The following is a 20,753-nucleotide window of genomic DNA, read 5'->3' as shown; positions in this document are numbered from 1 at the left end:
CTGTGGTTGTCACCGCCCTGTCAGACATGGGGTCTGCTCCCTAGTTCTTGGAGTAGAGGCCCCCAGATCTGTTTCTTAGCTGTGTATCTAATCTGCGGTGTGAGGTAGGTAGGATTGGAGTACTCCCACTGGGAGGGAAGCCTCTGAGTATTCCTCCTCTGGACCTGTTCACCTGTGGCTGTGCTCTGTTATGTCACTTTTCACCTGTTGTGCAAGCTCTCTTACACTGTTGTTGGCACTGCTCTAGGCCCCGCCTTAACTGTGGGTATGCCGGCAATTGGCCCTGGTGTCTCTCAGACGTTGTTTTCACCAGGCTACCAGCATAGATCTACTTAAGTCAGGTCCCAGGATTGTAGTAATCATGGATTGGACCTACTGTGGGTGCTATGGGGGCAGCTCTGACTCTAGTCTGGCCCAACCCCCATGTGTATGTGCCGACAAAATCTACAGCTGCTAAAGCTAGGCCCATCTTGGTTGCAGGAGCACTGGCTATTCATTCAGATGTTCTGTAGGCACTGAGTTTACAAAGCCAGTCACAGCATTGTCAATTCATGGTTTGCACAGCTGTGTGGAGAGGTTTCAGCTTTTCTTTCTTAGTTGCATGGCCCCTAGGGCTCAGTTGTGGTTTCAGCCCCACCTCTGCTTGTTGGCCACCCATAGGGGTCTGCTTTCAAGGCTGCCCTGGAGCACAGGAATCCACTCCGGCAAGGGGGGGTTGTGGCGGCAGCACGGTGGCTGGGGTCACAGGAGCCCTGGCAGCAACAGGCATGAGGGGGAGCTGGCGGCCGCAGGCACAAGAGAGTCGGCCCCAGTGGGGGCCCTTCCTAATACCCAGCCACAGGCGCGGGCGAGCTAGCCCTATTGTTGATGAGGCACGTGGGGAAGCTGGCCCTGGTGGTGACAAGGCATGTGAGGGAGCCAGCCATCGTGGGCACAAGAGAGCCGGCCCTTGGGGGGAGGGGGGCCTACTAGCACCCAGCCACAGGCAGGAGAGAGTAGGCCCCAGAGGGGTCCCCCTAGTGCCTGGCTGCCAGCGTGATAGAACCGGCCCTGGTGGGGGCCCCTCCTAGTGCCCAGCCCCCTGCACAAGAGGCTAGCCCTGGCAGGGGCCCCTCCTTGCACCCGGCTGCTGGCTCAAGAGGGCTGGCCCCAGCAGGGGCCCTTCCTAGTGCCCAGGGAGGAAGGGGTGGCACATGGGGAGAGAGCCTGCAATGGCAGCTCTGCCCCTTACAGATCGCTTTGCTTCTATGGCAGTCTGGGTTTCCTCCACAGGCATTCCTGGTTGCAGTGTCCTCACCCCCATCCCCTCAGGCTGTCTCCTTATAGCCAACAGCAGTCCTCTACCCAGCTTTGCTCTCCAAACCCCACATTCCAGCACGCAGCCCCCATCCTCACCGGGGACACGTCTAGGGCTGGGGCACACAGGGCTGTGGCACGGACAGTCTGTGTAGGTCTCACTCTGTCCTGCCTGTCACAGAACAGTTGCTGCACTCTCCTCCGATAGCCCTGAAGCTCCCCTTCTGTCCCAACTGATCTACCCACCAGTGAGGGGGCTTCCTCAGATGCAGGAACCTCTCCTCTCCTCCTCAAGCTCCACCCCAGGGCTGCCGTTCCCATCCTGCTTCCTCTCTTCTTTCTCCCTTCTTCTTTCTTTCATCCTACCTGGTTATGGGGGATCTTTCCTGTCCTTTTTGGTGTCCAAGGTCCTCTGCCAATGTTCAGCCAGTGCTCTGTGAGAACTGTTCCATTTGTAGATGTATTCTTGATGCATTTGTGGGGAGAGGTGAACTCCACGTCCTCCTACTCCTCCACCATCTTGACCTCCTTCGAAACTGAGTCTTCTTATCCATTAATCTGAATATCTCTCTAATTATTAGTTCTTCTTTAATTTCATTGATCAGAGTTTTATAGTTTTCCTCATCTAGATCTTGTACATAATTTGTTAGATTTATACCAAAACTTTTCATTTTAGGGGGGCTAATGTAAACGGTATTGTGTTTTTAATTTCAAATTCCACTTGTTCATTGCTGGTATATAGGAAAGCAAATAAATTTCAGATATTAACCTTGTACCTTGCCATAATTGCTTTTTAGTTCCAAGAATTTTTTGTCAATTCTTTCAGATTTTCTACATAGATGATCATGTCATCTTGCAATCAAGAAAGGTTTTTTTTCTCTTCCCTCCCAGTCTTTATACCTTTTATTTCCTTTTCTTGTCTTATTGCATTACTTCCAGTATAATGTTGAAAAGGATGGGTAAAAGGGAATATCCTTGACTTACACCTGATCAATGGGGAAAGCTTTGAGTTTCTCACCATTAAGTATAATGTTAGCTGTAGGTTTTTTTTTTTAAGATATTCTTTATCAAGTTGAGAAAGTTCCCCTCTATTTCTAGTTTACTGAGAGTTTTTTAAAATCATGAATGTGTTTGGATTTTGTCAAAAGCTTTTTCTGCATCTATTAGTGTGATCATGTGATTTTTCTTTTTTAGCTTATTGATGTGATAGATTACATTTAATTTTCAAATACTGAACCAGCCTTGCATACTTAGAATAAATCCTACTTGACCGTGGTGTGTAATTCTTTTTAAATGCTGTTGGATTCTATTTGCCAATATTTTGTTTTTTCAAGCACTTCTCGGAAAATAATGAATAGTCCTCCAAAATTTAATGTTGAATTAGATAAAAATCAATACTTTACTTCTTATTTTTAACACTAGTTTTCAAGGAATAAAATTTCTGTTAGAAAAATACAGCTTACAGATTTGGTAAAGATCATTGTGAGGTAGTTTATAAAAGAATTACCAATTCTAAACTAATAATTAGTTTGTTACATTTCAATCAGCAGCTTCATGTCATCATTCAATGGTTTTTAAAATTATTTATTTATTTATTTATTATTATCTTTTTTTTTTTTTTTTTTTTTTTGGCTGTGTTGGGTCTTTGTTGCTGTACGTGGGCTTTCCTCTAGTTGCGGTGAGCCAGGGCTACTCTTCATTGCGGTGCACGGGCTTCTCTTGTTGTGGAGCACGGGCTCTAGGCACACGGGCTTCAGTAGTTGTGGTACACGGGCTCAGTGCTCATGGGCTCTAGAGTGCAGGCTCAGTAGTTGTGGCACATGAGCTTAGTTGCTCCACAGCATGTGGGATCTTCCCGGACCAGGGATCAAACCCGTGTCTCCTGCATTGGCAGGCAGATTCTTAACCACTGTGCCACCAGGGAAGTCCCCATTCAATGGTTTTTATGTATATAATTTAAACAATACACTACCATAAGAAATTTTTTAAAATGTGAAAGTGTATAACCAAAAAAACCACCAGGATTTCTGGGGGTTGGTGACATAATACTCAATCCCATGAGAACACATGAGTGCGTTCAGCCCATTTCCACTAGCTCTAGGGCTTGCTCCCTCTGTATACACTGTGGAGTTCTCACGTGGTTCTACTTTCTAGGGAGAAATATATGAATCAATACTTATTTTAAAATATAACTAGAAAGAAATACCATTTCTATATTTAGCCTGAATTCCCTGGTCTGCCTTTGTGGACACCAGGGGTTCCAAACTACCAGCTGGAAAATGTAACTTTCCTGACTTTATAACTTTGATAATCTTGACAATCAGAATTTAATAAATTCACATCTACTACAACTCAAAAAATTCTCTTTTTCAAGATGCCCCTCCCAATACATCTACCCACCACCAGTTGGTTGGTCTGTCTCTTGCTTTCTCTTGCTTCCCTCTTTTCTGTGCACCCAAATCTTATGAAAAAGTGGTTTAAATTTGCTATTTCAATTTTTCAACTCACACTAAGTTTTCAATCCATATTATAAGATTTCTGTACCCACTCTTCCAGTACAAATATTTTTGTTAACATAACCAGTGCTGTCCATGTCACTAAGTCCAATGGATACTTTTCACTCTTATTTAATCACTCAGCAGCATCTGGTAGATCACCTCCTCTTTCCTGAAGTATTTCCATCTGTAGGCATGCATGATAACAAGCCTTTTCAGTTTCTACTTATTTCTCAGGTTACCTTACCTTTAAAACTTTTGATGTTCTTTAGGATTCAGTAAGCCCATCTTCCTTCTCACTTTATTTCTCTAGGTGACCTCATTTACTCCCAAGGTTTCAAATATCCTCTGTAAGCCAGTGGGGATTTCTATCTCCAGCCCAGGGACTCCTGAGCTTAGTCTCTTGTGTCCACATGCTTATTCAACATACCCATTTGTACAATGCTCTTGAACATTAAATTCAACAGGGTCGAAACCTAACACTTGGTCTTATCCCAAACCCAGGCCATCTCAACCACAGACCTGCTTATTTTGTGTGTTTTCTATTCCACTAAGTACTACTACTATGCACGTACTGCTCATGTCATAAATATGGATATGCACTCTTCCCTACCCAACATAGCCAATCAGTCATTAAGTCCTGTTGATTTCACCTCCTATATATTTCACCAATCTGTTTACTTCTAGCATCATTATTATCAGTTCAATCTAAGCCATCATCATCACTTGACTAACTGCTCTAGTAGCTCCCTAACTGGTCTTGTGTAAACACCATGGCTCTGCTCCAATCCATTATCTACTCTGGAGCTGGAATGCTATTTTTAAAATGCAAATTTGATCACATAATTCTCCTGTGTTTTAAAAAAAAATCTTTTAATATCTTCCTTTTAGTAAAAGGATGAAGTGAAAGGTCTACAATAAAAACTTAAAGGCCTTGTCTTTATCCGGCCCTCACCTGCCTCTCCAACCTCATCACATGCTATTCTTTCCATTATTCTTCATGTTAAACACAGTTTCTTTCCTTCTTTAAAAGTCCTACCTCAGGACCTTCAATTTACAGTTTTCTTTTCTCTAGAAGAGGAGCTGGCAAACTTTTTTAGGAGAGGGCGAGATAGTAAATAGTTTAGGCTTTGTGAGCCAATAGGTCAGTCTCTGACTCACCTACTCAACTCTGACATTGTAGGGTGAAAGGAGCCACAGATGACATGTAAACAAATGAGCATGACTATGTCCCTGAGCCATACAAAATGGGCTTGGGCTGGGGTACAATTTGCCAGCTCCTGCCCTAGGACTAGTAATCCCTATATTGCCACTCACAGATTCATTTCAAGTGTCATTTTTTCATTGAAACTTTTTCTGATCAGGGTAAGTCACCTTATTAAATGTGCTTATACCACAAAGTATATTTCGCTTTCATATAACTAATCATTACTGCAATTAATTAGATATTTGTGAAATCCTCTTGTCAATATCCATCTTCCCTATAAGGCTGTAAACTCCATTAGACTAGGAATTATATTTACTTTGCTATTTTATTCCCAGCATGTGGTGGAGAACATGACACATGGTAGCAATCAATAAATATTTGTTGAATGAATGAACGATTAATTTACTATCTGACCTTCAGTTGGCAACTTTATCTTTCTGAGCCTTAGTTCTCCACCTGGAAAGGAAGATGATAATAACAACTACTTCCCAGGTTTGTTTCAGGTAAGAAAACATGCGTGAGGCGAATTTTGTGAACTCTAAAACAATATACAGATGTAAGAAAAGAAATATTAGAAAGATGAGTTGGTTGCATAGTACAGGAGCAAATTATAGCCCAAGGTCCAAATCTTTTCACTCATTCTGTTGGCCTTCTAGCTAAGAATGGTTTTTGTCTTTTTAAAGGGTTGTAAGAAAAAGCAAAAACAAAACAAACACTACATGACAGAGACTACTCGTGGCCCAGGAAGCCTAAAATATTTCACTCTCTGGTCCTTTACAGAAATAGTTTGCTGATCTCTGGCTTAGAAAATAAATGAATGATTAATACTTTATAAGTATACTCATATTTTAATATTATGGTATCATTTTCTGACTACCTTTCTTCTCTTCAATAGAGCAAGTGATCAAATTTATAAACATTCCTCCTCCCCCTGCCAAGGGACTCTATGTTTACTTTAAATTAAAAAATAATGATAAAAGGAGTATTTAAATATTTTCTTTTCCCCTCAGTTATATGAACAATTGATTTTGAAACAGAGTAGGCCTGGGGTGTCTGGGGAATGGGATAGAAATGGGGAGATGGATGCCAAGAAAACTATCTCCACTGGAAGGTTAACTGCTGTTATGTACGTGATTGCTGAGATTTTTTTTCCTGGGTATTTTCATCACTGTATAGAAATTAGGAATGACACATTTATAGTAAATAATAAGGGACTGTGTTTTTCACACACAAAAAAATACTGCACAAAAAAGCAAAGGAATTTGGAATCAAAAGACCATGATTCAAGTTTGAACTCTACCAACTTACTCAATATGGCACTTTGAGCAAATACATTAGTATCTCTCAGCTTGAGCTTCTCCATCTAGAAAAAGAGAGTAAATATTGATTCCATTTAGTACGTGGCTATTAAGAGCCAGGTGCTTTACATATATTATATTTGATCTTTATATCAAACTGCAAAGTGGCTATTGTTAGCTCCAATATATAGATGAAGAAACTGATGCTCAGAGAGGTTAAGTAACTTGCTCAAAGTACACCACTAGGAAGAACCAAAGGGTCTGGAGTCAAATTCTGACTCTAGCAATATATTTAACCTTCTTAGGCCTTACATGTTTTATCTTACAAAAATACATACAAAACCTAATTTCTAGAAGAGAAGTTTTGAAATTCCTGCATATTACATTACCAGCTTGCACCTTAAAGGTAGATGGTTTTCCTACAATGTTCTTTATTAAATCTACTTCTGTGTCTTTAGAGAATAGTAAAGAGGGAAAGTGCTCTCCTCTCTGTGTATTATAAGGTCAACCTAAATTGAGAAAGCATAAATATATAGAAATATTAGATTTTAAGCATGTTCCTTGAGTACCATAGTAACCATGAATTCTATTTATTCCACAGCAATTCCCATTCTGTTTTTGAACCAAACACATTCAACATGTGGCACATCAGTTGATTATTAAGTCTTTATTACCTTTGCTTCATTATCTCATGTAGTCTCCCATGCTGGACACACTGTTCCTCCAATTCATCATTTCTTCTCTGTAACTTTTCCAGTTTGTCATATGTATACCTTTTTTCTTGACTGAGCTGAGCTATTTCAGATCTAGAGAGGTATAAACACAGAAGTGACAGATGTTAAAGGTTCTTATTACCAAGAGCATGTTTTTAGTGTATAACCTTATCATTTTCTTGAACTCTGTACTTAAACATAACAGTGTCAATAAAAATTATTTTATGTAAAATAAAATATTTCAGAAATTACAGAACGTCTAGTAGAAGGATATACACACTGCAGGAACTCAAGTGGTAGACAGATAAAGGAATAACAACTTCAACAGAGATAGTTTTTTCAAAGAACAAGACAAAAATGATAATAATCAAATCCCATTTTTAAAAAGACAGCTATTAATTTACCAAATATTTACTGAGTATCTATTACCGGCCAGCTACCATGCTGTTACAGGAACAACCTCAGGCCTAATTTCTGACAGAGAGTTGTTTCTTTTAATTAACATAGCTAATTTAATGGTACATGATTAAAATCATATAGTTTTAAAAAATGGTGGTCCTCTGCCCCCTGACTCCACCTCCAGCGTGTCAATGTAATTACTAATATTTCAGTTTGTAGTTAAATCAGTATTAGTTTTATGTCATAACAATTACATAAATATTGGTCCTTGTTGTCTAAGGAGTATATTATGATTACACATGCATTTGTGTACATTTATTTTCCCTAAACATGTGGACTTTAGTGTAGAATGATTGAGTGGCAAGCCATCTTTTCTGATGGGAGATTCCCAATATTATCAGTATCTGTAATTCTTTCCCCTGTGGCCAATTCTGTTTCTCAAAAGAAGGATTCTCCAGTTTCCTGCTTGTTGTGTACAACCCTAACCATCAGTGGTCTACGAACTGGTTGGAAATAGAGGGGTGGTGTACTCACCTTTCAGAATGTACACTTTTAATTAATTCCTCTATTCTAATTTCAGTGCAGCTATTTTCACCAGTGCCTGCTGGTTTAATCTCTTCAGAGAGGAAGCTCCCAGTTTTCTGGGTGGAGGAGGGATAGTCACCTGGCTGCATGGGGTGGGGGCAGAACTGTCAACTTTGGTTTCAGTCCTATATTCCACTCCTGCCTTCCAAGTCTTTTTGGGATCCTGAGAGCAGATCAGCTTGCTTCACATACAAGTATCCCTGTCTGCAGACATTTAAGGCTCACTTTCCTCCATTTGCTAAGTGAGGTACCATTCCCCCAATTTTCTTTCTGTCTTCACATTATTTCATTTGGGATTACAGATATCTGTCTACTTTGGTGATGATTGATGTTTATCAGGAAATAACGTTACTTCTTCAGTGTCTTGGATGGCCATTCCAAGGCTCAAAATTTGAAGCTAAGGAAGACATCTGTCCAAGAAAAATTGTACTTTGTCCTTGACTTAATTAAACATTACTCCTTACTCCACCATCTCCTCATGCTCTACTGCCTCATAGGTTAGAACTGAAAGTTTAAAACTCTTGCACATTAAAATACGAGTAGTTAACAGTTGGTTTGTTTCTTGAAGTTTATGTGAGATGCTTGATGTAAAATTATTTCCCTCCAAAGAAAGGATTCCTCCATTAGGTGACATAGCCATTTTTTTTTTTTTTTCCTAGAAAAGGTTTGGATTTGCTAAGGGAATTTATCCCAAGGACCAAGCTGCTTCACATGGCATGAAGCAATGGCTCGCTTTTAGTTCACCTCATTCCTCATTTTGTTTTCACCTTGGTTCAAGTTTCATCTCGAAGGAAGCTTGCTCTGATTAATACTTGCAGTTCTCAGTATGTCAGCACATTTTTTGAAACTACCTCTAGCTTCTACGCATACATTAGCTTATAATTTACGCCTGTGAATTGTGCTCTGTGCCTCATCCTTCTTGCTAGATTACAGATTACACACAAGGGCATGGATTATCTCATTTTCAAGCTCAGATTAAGCACTCAATCTATATTTACTTCTTCTAATAAGAATTTACTTATATTTGAAATAGTCTAAATAAGTAAATAATGACTATGTCTATCCTTTCAAAATCACATACAATATAAAAGAATTTAGGAGCAGTTATATGAAATTTTTAATTTAGTATTCTTCCACAATTAGTATTTCCTATCACAATGTGCACTGTGCACTAACATTCCAAAAGGACCAAAAATATCCTTAAACCGGATTAGAAAAAAATGCATTAGAATATTTATCTCTTCTCAGGTGCTTTCCCAGAAAAACAAGTCACTTTTTAAAAGTCACAAAGGAAACATAGATTTTACAATATAAGAATAAAAAGCTGGTTGGAAGAGGCGAGTCCGGTCTCAAAATGGAGGTAAAACCGCCGCCCGGTCGCCCCCAGCCCGACTCCGGCCGTCGCCGCCGCCGCCGGGGGGAGGAGACACAGGAAGATCTTAGAATGTAAATGGCCATGATCCAAAGGAACCAGAACAGTTGAGAAAACTGTTTATTGGTGGTCTGAGCTTTGAAACTACAGATGATAGCTTAAGAGAACATTTTGAGAAATGGGGCACACTTACAGATTGTGTGGTGATGAGAGACCCCCAAACAAAACGTTCCAGGGGCTTTGGTTTTGTGACTTACTCTTGTGTTGAAGAGGTGGATGCAGCAATGTGTGCTCGACCACACAAGGTTGATGGGCGTGTAGTGGAACCAAAGAGAGCTGTTTCTAGAGAGGATTCTGTAAAGCCTGGTGCCCATCTAACAGTGAAGAAAATTTTTGTTGGTGGTATTAAAGAAGATACGGAAGAATATAATTTGAGAGACTACTTTGAAAAGTATGGCAAGATTGAAACCATAGAAGTTATGGAAGACAGGCAGAGTGGAAAAAAGAGAGGATTTGCTTTTGTAACTTTTGATGATCATGATACAGTTGATAAAATTGTTGTTCAGAAATACCACACTATTAATGGGCATAATTGTGAAGTGAAAAAGGCCCTTTCTAAACAAGAAATGCAATCTGCTGGATCACAAAGAGGTCGTGGAGGTGGATCTGGCAACTTTATGGGTCGTGGAGGAAACTTTGGAGGTGGTGGAGGTAACTTTGGCCGTGGTGGAAACTTTGGTGGAAGAGGAGGCTATGGTGGTGGAGGTGGTGGCAGCAGAGGTAGTTATGGAGGAGGTGATGGTGGATATAACGGATTTGGAGGCGACGGTGGTAACTATGGCGGTGGTCCTGGTTACAGTAGTAGAGGAGGCTATGGTGGTGGTGGACCAGGATATGGAAACCAAGGTGGTGGATATGGTGGCGGTGGTGGAGGATATGATGGTTACAATGAAGGAGGAAATTTTGGAGGTAACTATGGTGGTGGTGGGAGCTATAATGATTTTGGAAATTATAGTGGACAACAGCAATCAAATTATGGACCCATGAAGGGGGGCAGTTTTGGTGGAAGAAGCTCGGGAAGTCCCTATGGTGGTGGTTATGGATCTGGTGGTGGAAGTGGTGGATATGGTAGCAGAAGGTTCTAAAAACTCAGAAGAAAAGGGCTACAGTTCTTAGCAGGAGAGAGAGCGAGGAGTTGTCAGGAAAGCTGCAGGTTACTTTGAGACAGTCGTCCCAAATGCATTAGAGGAACTGTAAAAATCTGCCACAGAAGGAACGATGATCCATAGTCAGAAAAGTTACTGCAGCTTAAACAGGAAACCCTTCTTGTTCAGGACTGTCATAGCCACAGTTTGCAAAAAGTGCAGCTATTGATTAATGCAATGTAGTGTCAATTAGATGTACATTCCTGAGGTCTTTTATCTGTTGTAGCTTTGTCTTTTTCTTTTTCTTTTCATTACATCAGGTATATTGCCCTGTAAATTGTGGTAGTGGTACCAGGAATAAAAAATTAAGGAATTTTTAACTTTAAAAAAAAAAAAAAAAAAAAAAAGAATAAAAAGCTTTTACACACAACAAAATCATATGTTTTCATGAGCATGTTCCTTGTAGCACTGTTTCTAGAAACAACCTTGCTCTGCAACCCAATATATGAAAACTTAACCCAGAAATGTATCAACAGATGATTAGTTACATTACTTAAAAAAATAAATATCAAGATGCTATTCTGATAATATGGCTATTTATTGGTGTTATATATTGACCTAAAAATGTGACATCTTTGTAAAAAAGGAAAATACTAAAAATCAGCATAGGGGGCTTCCTTGGTGGCGCAGTGGTTGAGAATCAGCCTGCCAATGCAGGGGACACGGGTTTGAGCCCTGGTCTGGGAAGAACCCACATGCCGTGGAGCAGCTGGGCCCGTGAGCCACAGTTACTGAGCCTACGTGTCTGGAGTCCGTGCTCCGCAACAAGAGAGGCCGCGATAGTGAGAGGCCCGCGCACCGCGATGAAGAGTGGCCCCCGCTTGCCACAACTAGAGAAAGCCCTCGCACAGAAACAAAGACCCAACACAGCCATAAATAAATAAATAAATAAATAAAAACTTTTAAAAAAATCAGCATAAGGTAATTCTATTTTATAAAATAAAAAATATTTTGACATGTATACCACATATTAATATTGATGATCTCTTGGTGTCCAGATTAGAAATATAAAAATTTTTTTTCCTTTTCTGTATTTTCTGAATTTTTACAATGGACATGTATTGTAATATTTAAAACAAAAAATAAAGTCACCTTGATTTTGAAAAAATTCTTAAGAAACAAAAAGAACTGGGAACAAATTTTTCAAAATTAAAAAAAGGGGTACGTAAAAAATGAGACAAATGGATATTAGAAGCATTATATAATAAACTGCTATCCCCACTCTTCATCAAAATTCCAATTAAAAAAGTACAAGGGATATGAAAAATACTCACAGAGGAAGAAACATAAATGATCAATAAACATTTATAAAACATTCAATTTCCCTATTATTCAAAGAAATGCCTAATAAAACATTTACTGTATGCCTACACTACACCAGGTAGTGGAATTCATCCTTTACATTATGGTCTCAATTAATCCTACAAGGTAAGTGTTTATTCCCTTTTCTCTGGGAGGTAAATATGAGGTTTAATAATTCGCCTAAGGTCACCTAAATGGTGATTAGCCAAGCCCAGACACAAACACTGGTCTGTCCAACTCTAAAGGGGTTGTCCCACCCACTGTGCAACATGGCCCCTCACTCCTTTTTTGAAAAACCTCTCTTCTTTTTGTCACAAACTGGTATGTACACGTATATACTGAGCAGAATTTAGTGCACTACTTGAGCAAAGTCATACACATTAACAGCCTTAACAGGGTTCCTAGTCTTTGGACCAGCAATCCCCTTTTAGACATCTCAACTAAGAAAATCATGAAGAAATTCCGATTTATGTATAAAATTATTATTATATTATCCATTACATTTAAAAAGAGTTTAAAATTCTGATGAATTATTATTCATACAAATGATTCAATTAAAATTATGTTTCCCAAGTATTTACTGATGTAGAAAAGTGTTCATCAGATAATATTAAGTAAAAAAAGCAGGATGTAAAACTGTATGTGTGTGTATATATATATATATATATATATATATATATATACACACACATATGTATATCACTCACAATATAAGTGCATGGTAACATACACATTTACCTACACATGGAAAATGACTGAAAAGAAACATGTCAAAAGTTAACAACAGTTATAGTTAGCCGGATGGTAATGTTACAGGAAATTTTTTTCCTTAATTCTTCTTTGCATTTATATCCAAATGCCCTATATTGAGGATATCTTATATACAGAATTTCAAAAATATAAATGTTAATTGTAAAGTACATATTACTATCAGGTATTTTATTGCTACGGTACTTTTCTGCTTTGCATATTTTATGTGTATGCTTTTCTTTGTTTATAATAGTAATTTGCCTACCAACTTCCAATGTTCAATAAAAATTTGGTATATGTACATGGACATCATCTTTTATCTGTCTAGAGTCCATGATATATTGAAAGAACTAGCAGTTTGCAAAGTTCAAAGAGTAAACTTACGAGCTTCTATGTTAGCTTGAGATTACATTTGTGGCGTGATTGTCCTAGTGTCATATAAAAAGAAAATTGATTCTAATCCATTTTCACAGAAAGTTTAGGTAATTTCTGCCTTTACAGAAGCATGAACTTCTCACTGCATTTTTATATACCAGTTATACTGTGTAATTACATTTTCATGAAGTATAATATTTTACTACGATAATTAGGATTACATTGATGATTGCTTTTTAAGGAAAAAACATGACCCCTTAATTTTTTACTCTTTTAGAGTCTCATTCAACTTTCGGTAATAATTAGCAGAGGCCAATATCAGTTTCTTCTTGTAGAATATAATTTTTGTAGCATCCCAAACTAACATCATCTAAACATGCCAGGGAAAAAAAATAGTTCAACCGGGTATGTGTTCTTTACTTCAATTAAACTCACACAGTTGGATACCTACTGTTGCCAAAACAGTAATATAATTTATACATTATAGCCCACACAGTAAAACTACACTAAAAGTCATTTAACAATATTTATAACACCATAAAATACAGTGTTAAGATATATGAACTGCAATATGTAGCAAAATTATAAAATTTGTTTCTCATCATCAGTGATTAAAACCAGGATCATTGCTCCAGCCTCAATACCCACAACCCTGGTGACAGATTAGAATTCAAATCTTAATGATCAATTTACAATTAACAAGATAGAAGTGAAACAAATTAAACCAACCATTATATATAACGAGACCCAGTGGACTCCCATTGTTCCTCTTAATTACAAAACGCAAATCACAAATACACAATGGGTAGTGTTAGACATCAATCCACGAACCTAGCAACCCAGAAAGTGACAATGATAGAAAAGAAAGAGAAGCAAAACCATGCAGACCCCAGCTCTATGCTCTATATCCTTTTCTTTTCACTGGGGCAAAAGTGTTGAGAGGTGAAAACCTAGCACATGCTGGATCTCCAGTCTGCAGCTGGCAGAGGCTCCCTTCCTAGCCGGTGCCCAACCTCTCTGAGCTCTTCCCAGGCCACGTTTTAGATTGCACTGCAAACATTTTACTGCTGATTCATCTAGGTGCCTGGGGAGAGGGAACACCTCCTTCACTCTGATAAAGAAAAATCACAGTTGCACCAAAGATATTTAAATATCTCCATTTACCAACTTCAGAAACAACCCTACCACTGTAATAAGCTCGCAGAGTCCTGGGGAATAAAGACAAAAGGGAGCTGAAGTTTATGTGAGTTTCATCTAAAATCAGCCAGAATGTCTGCCTAGTGCCAATTAAAAGCAAAATGGAATTACTTGTCTTGTCTGATGCTCAAAAACAAGCTATATAAAATGCATGGAATTGGCAGTTCACTTTTAGTTTTAAAATGGGATGTGCCATTCACAAACCCTGGGGTTACAGACACCACCGGAGCAGTGTGGAAGGCATACTGTGCAGGAAGGACCGGCTCTTCACTGTGGAGGGCTTGCAGACAGCAGAAGCCATAGGCACAGCCATAATGCGACTTACATCTACTTGGGGAGAAACACATATAACAGGACACACACATGGAGGAACCATTTCTAAACACTTTCATAAAGCAGCCTAGCATGAGGGTGGGATAGAGAGTAAGAGTGTCTGGGATTGGTGCTCCCGGATTGTCAGCTTTCCCAGTGATTCTTCAGGGGCTCTAGTCAGAGGACTAGATCTGTGAGTTTAAAAAAAAAGCTTATTTTAAATGGTATGAATCCATTTATTTAGTATGGGATTTTGAATAACATGAAACTCTTAGACAAAAAAAATGTTTAAATTGTTGGTCAACATGAAATAAATACACTTACTTTCAGGAAAAATTTTACTGCAGTACTCTGAGGAAAACCTGGATTAAAATTACCATATGGTCTACATAATTATTTTAGAGACTGTGCTTTCACAATGACAACAGTTTAGAAAGCTCAAAAAACTTCAGGATTTCCTCACCTCAAAGCACAGGGGGAATTGTTTATCTTAAAAGTTTAGTAGAGGGTAGGTAGAGGCTCACTCCTGGAGGGTTTCTACAAGGCTTAATAAATGTATAGCTTTACTTTAAAAGAAACACTCTGAGCCCTTCAAGTTTTATAGGTGTTTTCAAAGCAAAGGTAATATCAAAATGGAGTGTCTTTCATGTAGGAAGCCAGAGTGAAATGAGAAATTAAGAGTGAACAAACGAACAACACCCCCCCAAATCACAATTTATCCTATTTATAATGCTAATTTCTTGTGAGACACACAAAATGTACATTTCGTAAATTTTAGGGGCACTTAAAAGTTTTAACAGTAATAAGTTACAACTTATCCAGTCTTTATTATTTGCTAGGTTTTAGTTTCGGATCAACTTATAAAGTTACAGTAGATGCGTATTTTAACTCTTCAGACTTACAAGACAAGGTACCAGAGCAGGAGCTGAAACACAACCAAACCCACATTTTCCTGATCCTGCATTACCTTCAAAAAGGTTTTCCATTGTGGTATAGACTTTGTGTCTGTCAGAGAATTATGTCACTCAGACTCTGGCAAAGACAATAATAGCTAGGTGAAGTGATATCCTAATTGCCAGTCAAGACCCTTAAAATGATACCATCAACGACAGCAATAGCACCTCCTGTATACTTCTATGGGTCAAGCATGGTGTTAGGTGCTATGTATATGTGTGTACCTATATACATCTCTCTAAATTTCTAATTCCCACCATAATCCTGCAACATAGTTTTTAAAAAGGTTTTTACAGGTGGAGAAGCTGAGGTTTGGAGAAATTAAGCGATGTACGCAAGGTCATGAAGCTAAGTGGCAGAGCAAGATTCAAACCTTGTTCCTTCTGAATTCCAAAGTGTTTTTTACTGCACACTGCCTGTCATCAACAAAGGGATAGTCTGGAATCAGAGTCAGATCAGGATACAGGGGGTAGTAGCACCATGCTTGTTTGTTTCATTCATTCATTCAGTAAATATGTATCAGGTGCCAGCTGTGTATCAGACATAAAGGAACACATTCAATTTACAAAGTAGCAGTCAGGAGCTAGAATCAGAAGTGAGAGGAGTTGAAGAGAAGACACGATGAGGTTCAAGTTCACTAGACTAGTACAGGGTAAATTGATAGACCTAGAGCAGGGGAAAGAAGGCCTCAGGGCACATGGCACAGGTTAACCCAGGCTCACAGGTTAACCCTCACATGCCAAGTATGCTTACTTCTCCATGGAAATATAAAGATTAATTTTTCTTTCCTAAACTTTCCCATCGTAACTACTTTGGCCTGGATTTTCTTTAGTAGTAGATATAAAATAATTATACTTATCGTAAGAAAGATCATAGGCTTTGGAACCAGAAATGTCTAAGTTAGAACTCTAGTGCTCCTACTTACTAGCTATTTAAACACTCTGAGTATTGGTTTCCTCCTTTGTAAAAGAAGGTAATAATTCATGTCTCAAGCTGTTGTGAGAATTAAATAATATATAGCAAGCATATAACTTCTTTCTCTTTTATACACTTCAATTTCCTCAATTATGTCTCCTTAGACAGCAAGATAATTAATCAATAATCAATCCCAAAGCAATCTTAAGATAACACAATCTTTTAAGACCCAATTCAAAATAATTTTTTTCTTAAATTATTAATCCAGTTTGTTTGTATCTATGTGAGGTAAATCAAATATTTCTAGTTAGGAATACCTCCTGTTGATATATTATGAGGGTCTCTTCCACGGCAAAATTATTTGGGTTTCCTTGTCAAATTTCCTGAAAATACTGGGTATTTTGGTACCCTAAGCCTTTTCCCATCCCAAACAAGATACTTAATTAGTATTCGCTAAGAAGGTGCATGTTCAGAGCACATTCTGGGTGGTTATAGGAGCTTCTGCCTTCCTGTGAGCAGAAAGAATTGGATTCATAAGCCCCCTGATTTTCCAAAAAATTCAGGGATGGGGATTCCATAAGGTAAGCCAGCTTATTGATGCAGGAACCAAAGACAGGGCTCAGAGTGATCAGACATGCTCTGACCCTCCTAGAAATTCTTTCTGAATAATAAACCTAAGTCAGTAGTTGGTTTGCTGAGCCCTATTGCTTGTTCTTTGATGATCTAAGTGAGTTTCAGGAAAGTATGCAAGAGAAGATACACAGATTATTTTCCCATTAGGTTATACTGTAATGCGACATTTTATACCTAGCTAGTTAAGTGAATGATTTCTTTTGAGTTCAAGTCAAAGTGATTCTGTTCAACCTCATTCATTTACAAGAGGAAACCACAGTTCAAGCAGGTCAAATAAATTTGTCCAAGATTACACAGCTACTGTCAGAGCTAAGGTGAGAACTCAGGCTTCTTAGAATTTAGAATATAAATAATTCATTTATTGATATAATATGATTAGAAAATGTACCGAAAAAAATTCATTAAGAACCCAATCAGTGGATTTATAAAAGAGCATGCACCTACAAAATCAATGATGGCTATTTTATTAAAATAAAACAATTTTAGGAGAAAGAAAAGATGGTTTTGGTTTATTTCAAAGTATCGTCTACTTTTATTTTTGTACATTCATATTTTACCCATTATCATTGGCCTTAAAGATAGCTTTTATGTGTTCATGGAGAACTATGATAATAGACTAAAATATGTTAGCTGTGTTAAAATATGACTTTAGAACTGCTTGATTTATCTGCATCCTTTATTAAAAGGATGCCATCTTGACTTTTGTGCTCTGAAATTTCATAGTTTTCAATTCTGAACATTAAAAAAGTCAAATTATAGTATGTACACCTAATTATGAAAAAACATCAAGGTGTCTGTATGGACAATTAAGAAAATTTTCATGGAGAGAAAATGTTTTTTTACAGGAAATATGTCAATACATATCTAATTTTGACATTAGACTATAAAATAGTGGAAATGCTGTCTTTTAAGAAAAAAATTACAGTATTCATATAAACAGCGCTCTGAAAGTATTGTATAATATTACCCACCTGCTTTTCTGAGAGATTTGTTCCAGTTTCTTGGCTAATGTGCAGCACTCTTCCTTTAACTTTGTCAGAAATGAATTCTGGGAGGTCAGCAATGAATACTGTTCATTTTCTAGGAATAACAATAACCACCCCCCCAACAACATAAGATGTTTATGGTTGTAGCTCTGCAGTGCTTCCACATGTATAGTGGTAAAAGTGCTAAGACAACCACACTTTTCCTATAAGACGCTAGATCACTTTTATGGTCCTAGGTCAAAGGAATGCTCATCTGGCAAGACACTAAATCTTGTGAGACATTTATTTCCCTAATAATTACACACCAGAAACATTTTTGATCATATCAGCTTTGTGTAATTTTTAACATGTTAATAAATTGTCAAATACCTCAAGTGGAGTCATAGATGCTTATATCTTTGTAATATGCAATATATTTTTACTTTGATAATTTTACTATAAACAGAGTGTCAAATTTATCACAACCAGATAATTCAAAACTAAAATAATTGAGGAACTCTCTTTCTACACTGTAATTCATGCTTTATGTTTCATATCTGCTCACATATTTCACTACCCCCATCTTGCATATACTTCTCTAATCATAAAATAAAAATACAAAACTTCCCTTATTTTATTGGAAATAAATAATTTTCCTTATCTACTTAGTGTGAGCTTCAATGAAGATCTGATCAAAGAAACTGAACAGAGTATGTACTTTTGTGCAGAACAAAAGGAAGTATTCTCATGGTGGCTCAGTTAATACTCTTATCTAGCACTCAGAGATACTGCCCAAGACTCCTTGATCACCGGGATCCTGCTAGTAGTGGAGGCAAACAATAATTCATCCTGTAATCTTCTCCTTTTGTTTTTAGTGGAAAAACAACTACCAAGCCTAGTGAATTTTCATTTCTTCTGGCCAAACACTGTGAGAAGAAAATCTCTACTGAAAGTGATGGAGTGAATTATGTGGATCAATATGACATTTGCCTCTTTATTAGCAAACAGATTATTTAATGAATTTTACATTAGCAGTTTTTCACTTACAGGATAAGCAACCATTTATTACCATGTCATCAAATATAGTATACATTAAATGACGTGAAAATTATCTTTAGGTGAAAGGTTTAACAGGCCCTTTCTTTTCAGTTTTAGACAATGACTGACAAAAAAGCATATAGCATACAAAGCAAAATAAATCAAGGCACTAAAAATTAAGCAACATTTTTCTGGAAGAAACAGGATCAATTAAACTTTTGTTTTAATAGTACAATCAGCTTGGTGTATGTGGTGTGGAATTATAATGACTGACACTGTCTTGTTTTGACTAACACTGTCTGTGAACACACAACTCAAAAGTGAAAGGAACTACATAATGCTCCGACTGAACAAATCAAACTGCCTATTTTCAAAGTGCATTTTACTTTCAAATTAAAGGTAAAGAGTTACTGGCCAACTCAGTCTGCAGAATAGTGCCAATGTGATGAAAGATGGCAATTTTTAGCCAAGCTGCCAGCTGTGGTCAATGCCTTGTATTAGTGAATTTTAACAGCAGTTGTGAGAACTTGAAGAATGCAAAGGATTAAACATCACTCTAGACTGGGTTGGGGGAGGTGGGGAAATCATACAAATGCTAAAAATGTTCGAAGCTGCAAAGATTAAATAAAGGAACATATCAATTTGGAGCCACTGAATTACATCCAGCTGCGACAGTGAATTAAGAACCGATTAATGGCTAAAGCTTTTCTCCAGTTTGGATGCTGAAGCAAACTCATTAGGCTTTTAGAGTAGCTATAATGTGTGTACTGTGGGAACTGTTCAATGCTATTCAGGAGACTCTAACTGTAAGCTCAGAGCCTTTCCCGCAGAGCTTCTGATGCTATTTTCTTTATATAACATGTGTGCCTGAAAACCCAGCCAAAAACAAGCCCTTTGTTTTTCTACTTTGTTGTGGTCTCTCTCAGCTTTACGTTTCTTGAACACAGGTAAATAAACTCATAATCCAGATGGTGCAACAGATGTGAGAGCAGCACTCTGAAATCAACAGACAGTGGGCAATACTTTCCATTTTCTCTTTTAAACGCTAACTAATATGTAATTCGGAATCTCCGGTGTAGTTAGCATCTGCTCCCTTCGGCCAGCCAAAGGTTACAGGTGTTCCTGATGTCATTTCACAGTAAGGCGTGGGCCTGGCTTGTGAGCAAGTGCCCAGGCTCTAATCTTTCCCTACCACCTACCAGTTTTGTCATGCTGGGCCTCCATTTGCTGTATCTTCTGTGTCAGCTCCTGCTCTCTTTGCTGGGCCTGAAGGGCTTGGGCCTTTGCATCGTTGCTAAAGCTCTGCTGAATGCTATCTTTTTCCAGTCTACAAGGCAGAGAGGAGACAGACAGAAATTTAAGCTACAGATGCACTAATCCCCATCATTTCCCCTACAGACCACAGAGAGCTGATACGTAGTAAATGGTTAAGCATAAGTAGACAACAATCTTTCTACAGACTCCCCCTTACTTGAGGCAGAAACTCCAAAGGACCTTTCATACAATGTTAAATACTTGCCATAAATCCAAATGGACTAAAGTAAGCAACTTTAAAAATCAAAAAATCATGACAACTGAATAATGCCATTTTGTAACTTTAAAACACAAACACCATTCTCTATAACATTCTCAATGTTACGTACTGCCAATTAATCTTTTTTCTTTTGAATGGTCAGTATTTCCTAAAGATCCTGAAGTTACAGGAACAGCATGACTCAATACACCCAAAACTTAAATTCTTG

The 20,753-nt window shown here is 38.1% G+C and overlaps 1 protein-coding gene and 1 pseudogene across 9 annotated transcripts in view; one reads left to right on the top strand and one right to left on the bottom strand.

The window, feature by feature from the left end:
* Positions 1–20,753, bottom strand: part of SDCCAG8 (SHH signaling and ciliogenesis regulator SDCCAG8) — a 282,699-nt gene that overhangs the window by 74,191 nt on the left and 187,755 nt on the right. For 8 of the 9 annotated variants that reach the window (XM_068541682.1, XM_068541678.1, XM_068541681.1 and 5 more), the window contains 3 exons: positions 20,211–20,338; positions 17,980–18,088; positions 6,971–7,102 (listed from right to left, as the gene is read on the bottom strand). In XM_068541682.1, coding sequence (XP_068397783.1) covers positions 6,971–7,102; positions 17,980–18,088; positions 20,211–20,338 — 369 coding nt within the window. Of the gene's footprint in view, positions 1–6,970; positions 7,103–17,979; positions 18,089–20,210; positions 20,339–20,753 lie in introns of those variants that run through there. The other variant, XM_068541685.1, reaches the window with a different exon arrangement.
* LOC137763009 (heterogeneous nuclear ribonucleoprotein A3-like) lies at positions 9,326–10,888 on the top strand (annotated as a pseudogene).

Source organism: Eschrichtius robustus, chromosome 3 (assembly GCF_028021215.1).
Source record: "Eschrichtius robustus isolate mEscRob2 chromosome 3, mEscRob2.pri, whole genome shotgun sequence".
Taxonomy (NCBI): domain Eukaryota; kingdom Metazoa; phylum Chordata; class Mammalia; order Artiodactyla; family Eschrichtiidae; genus Eschrichtius; species Eschrichtius robustus.
Note: the sequence above shows the minus strand (reverse complement) of the source record. Positions and strands in the feature narration are given on the sequence as shown.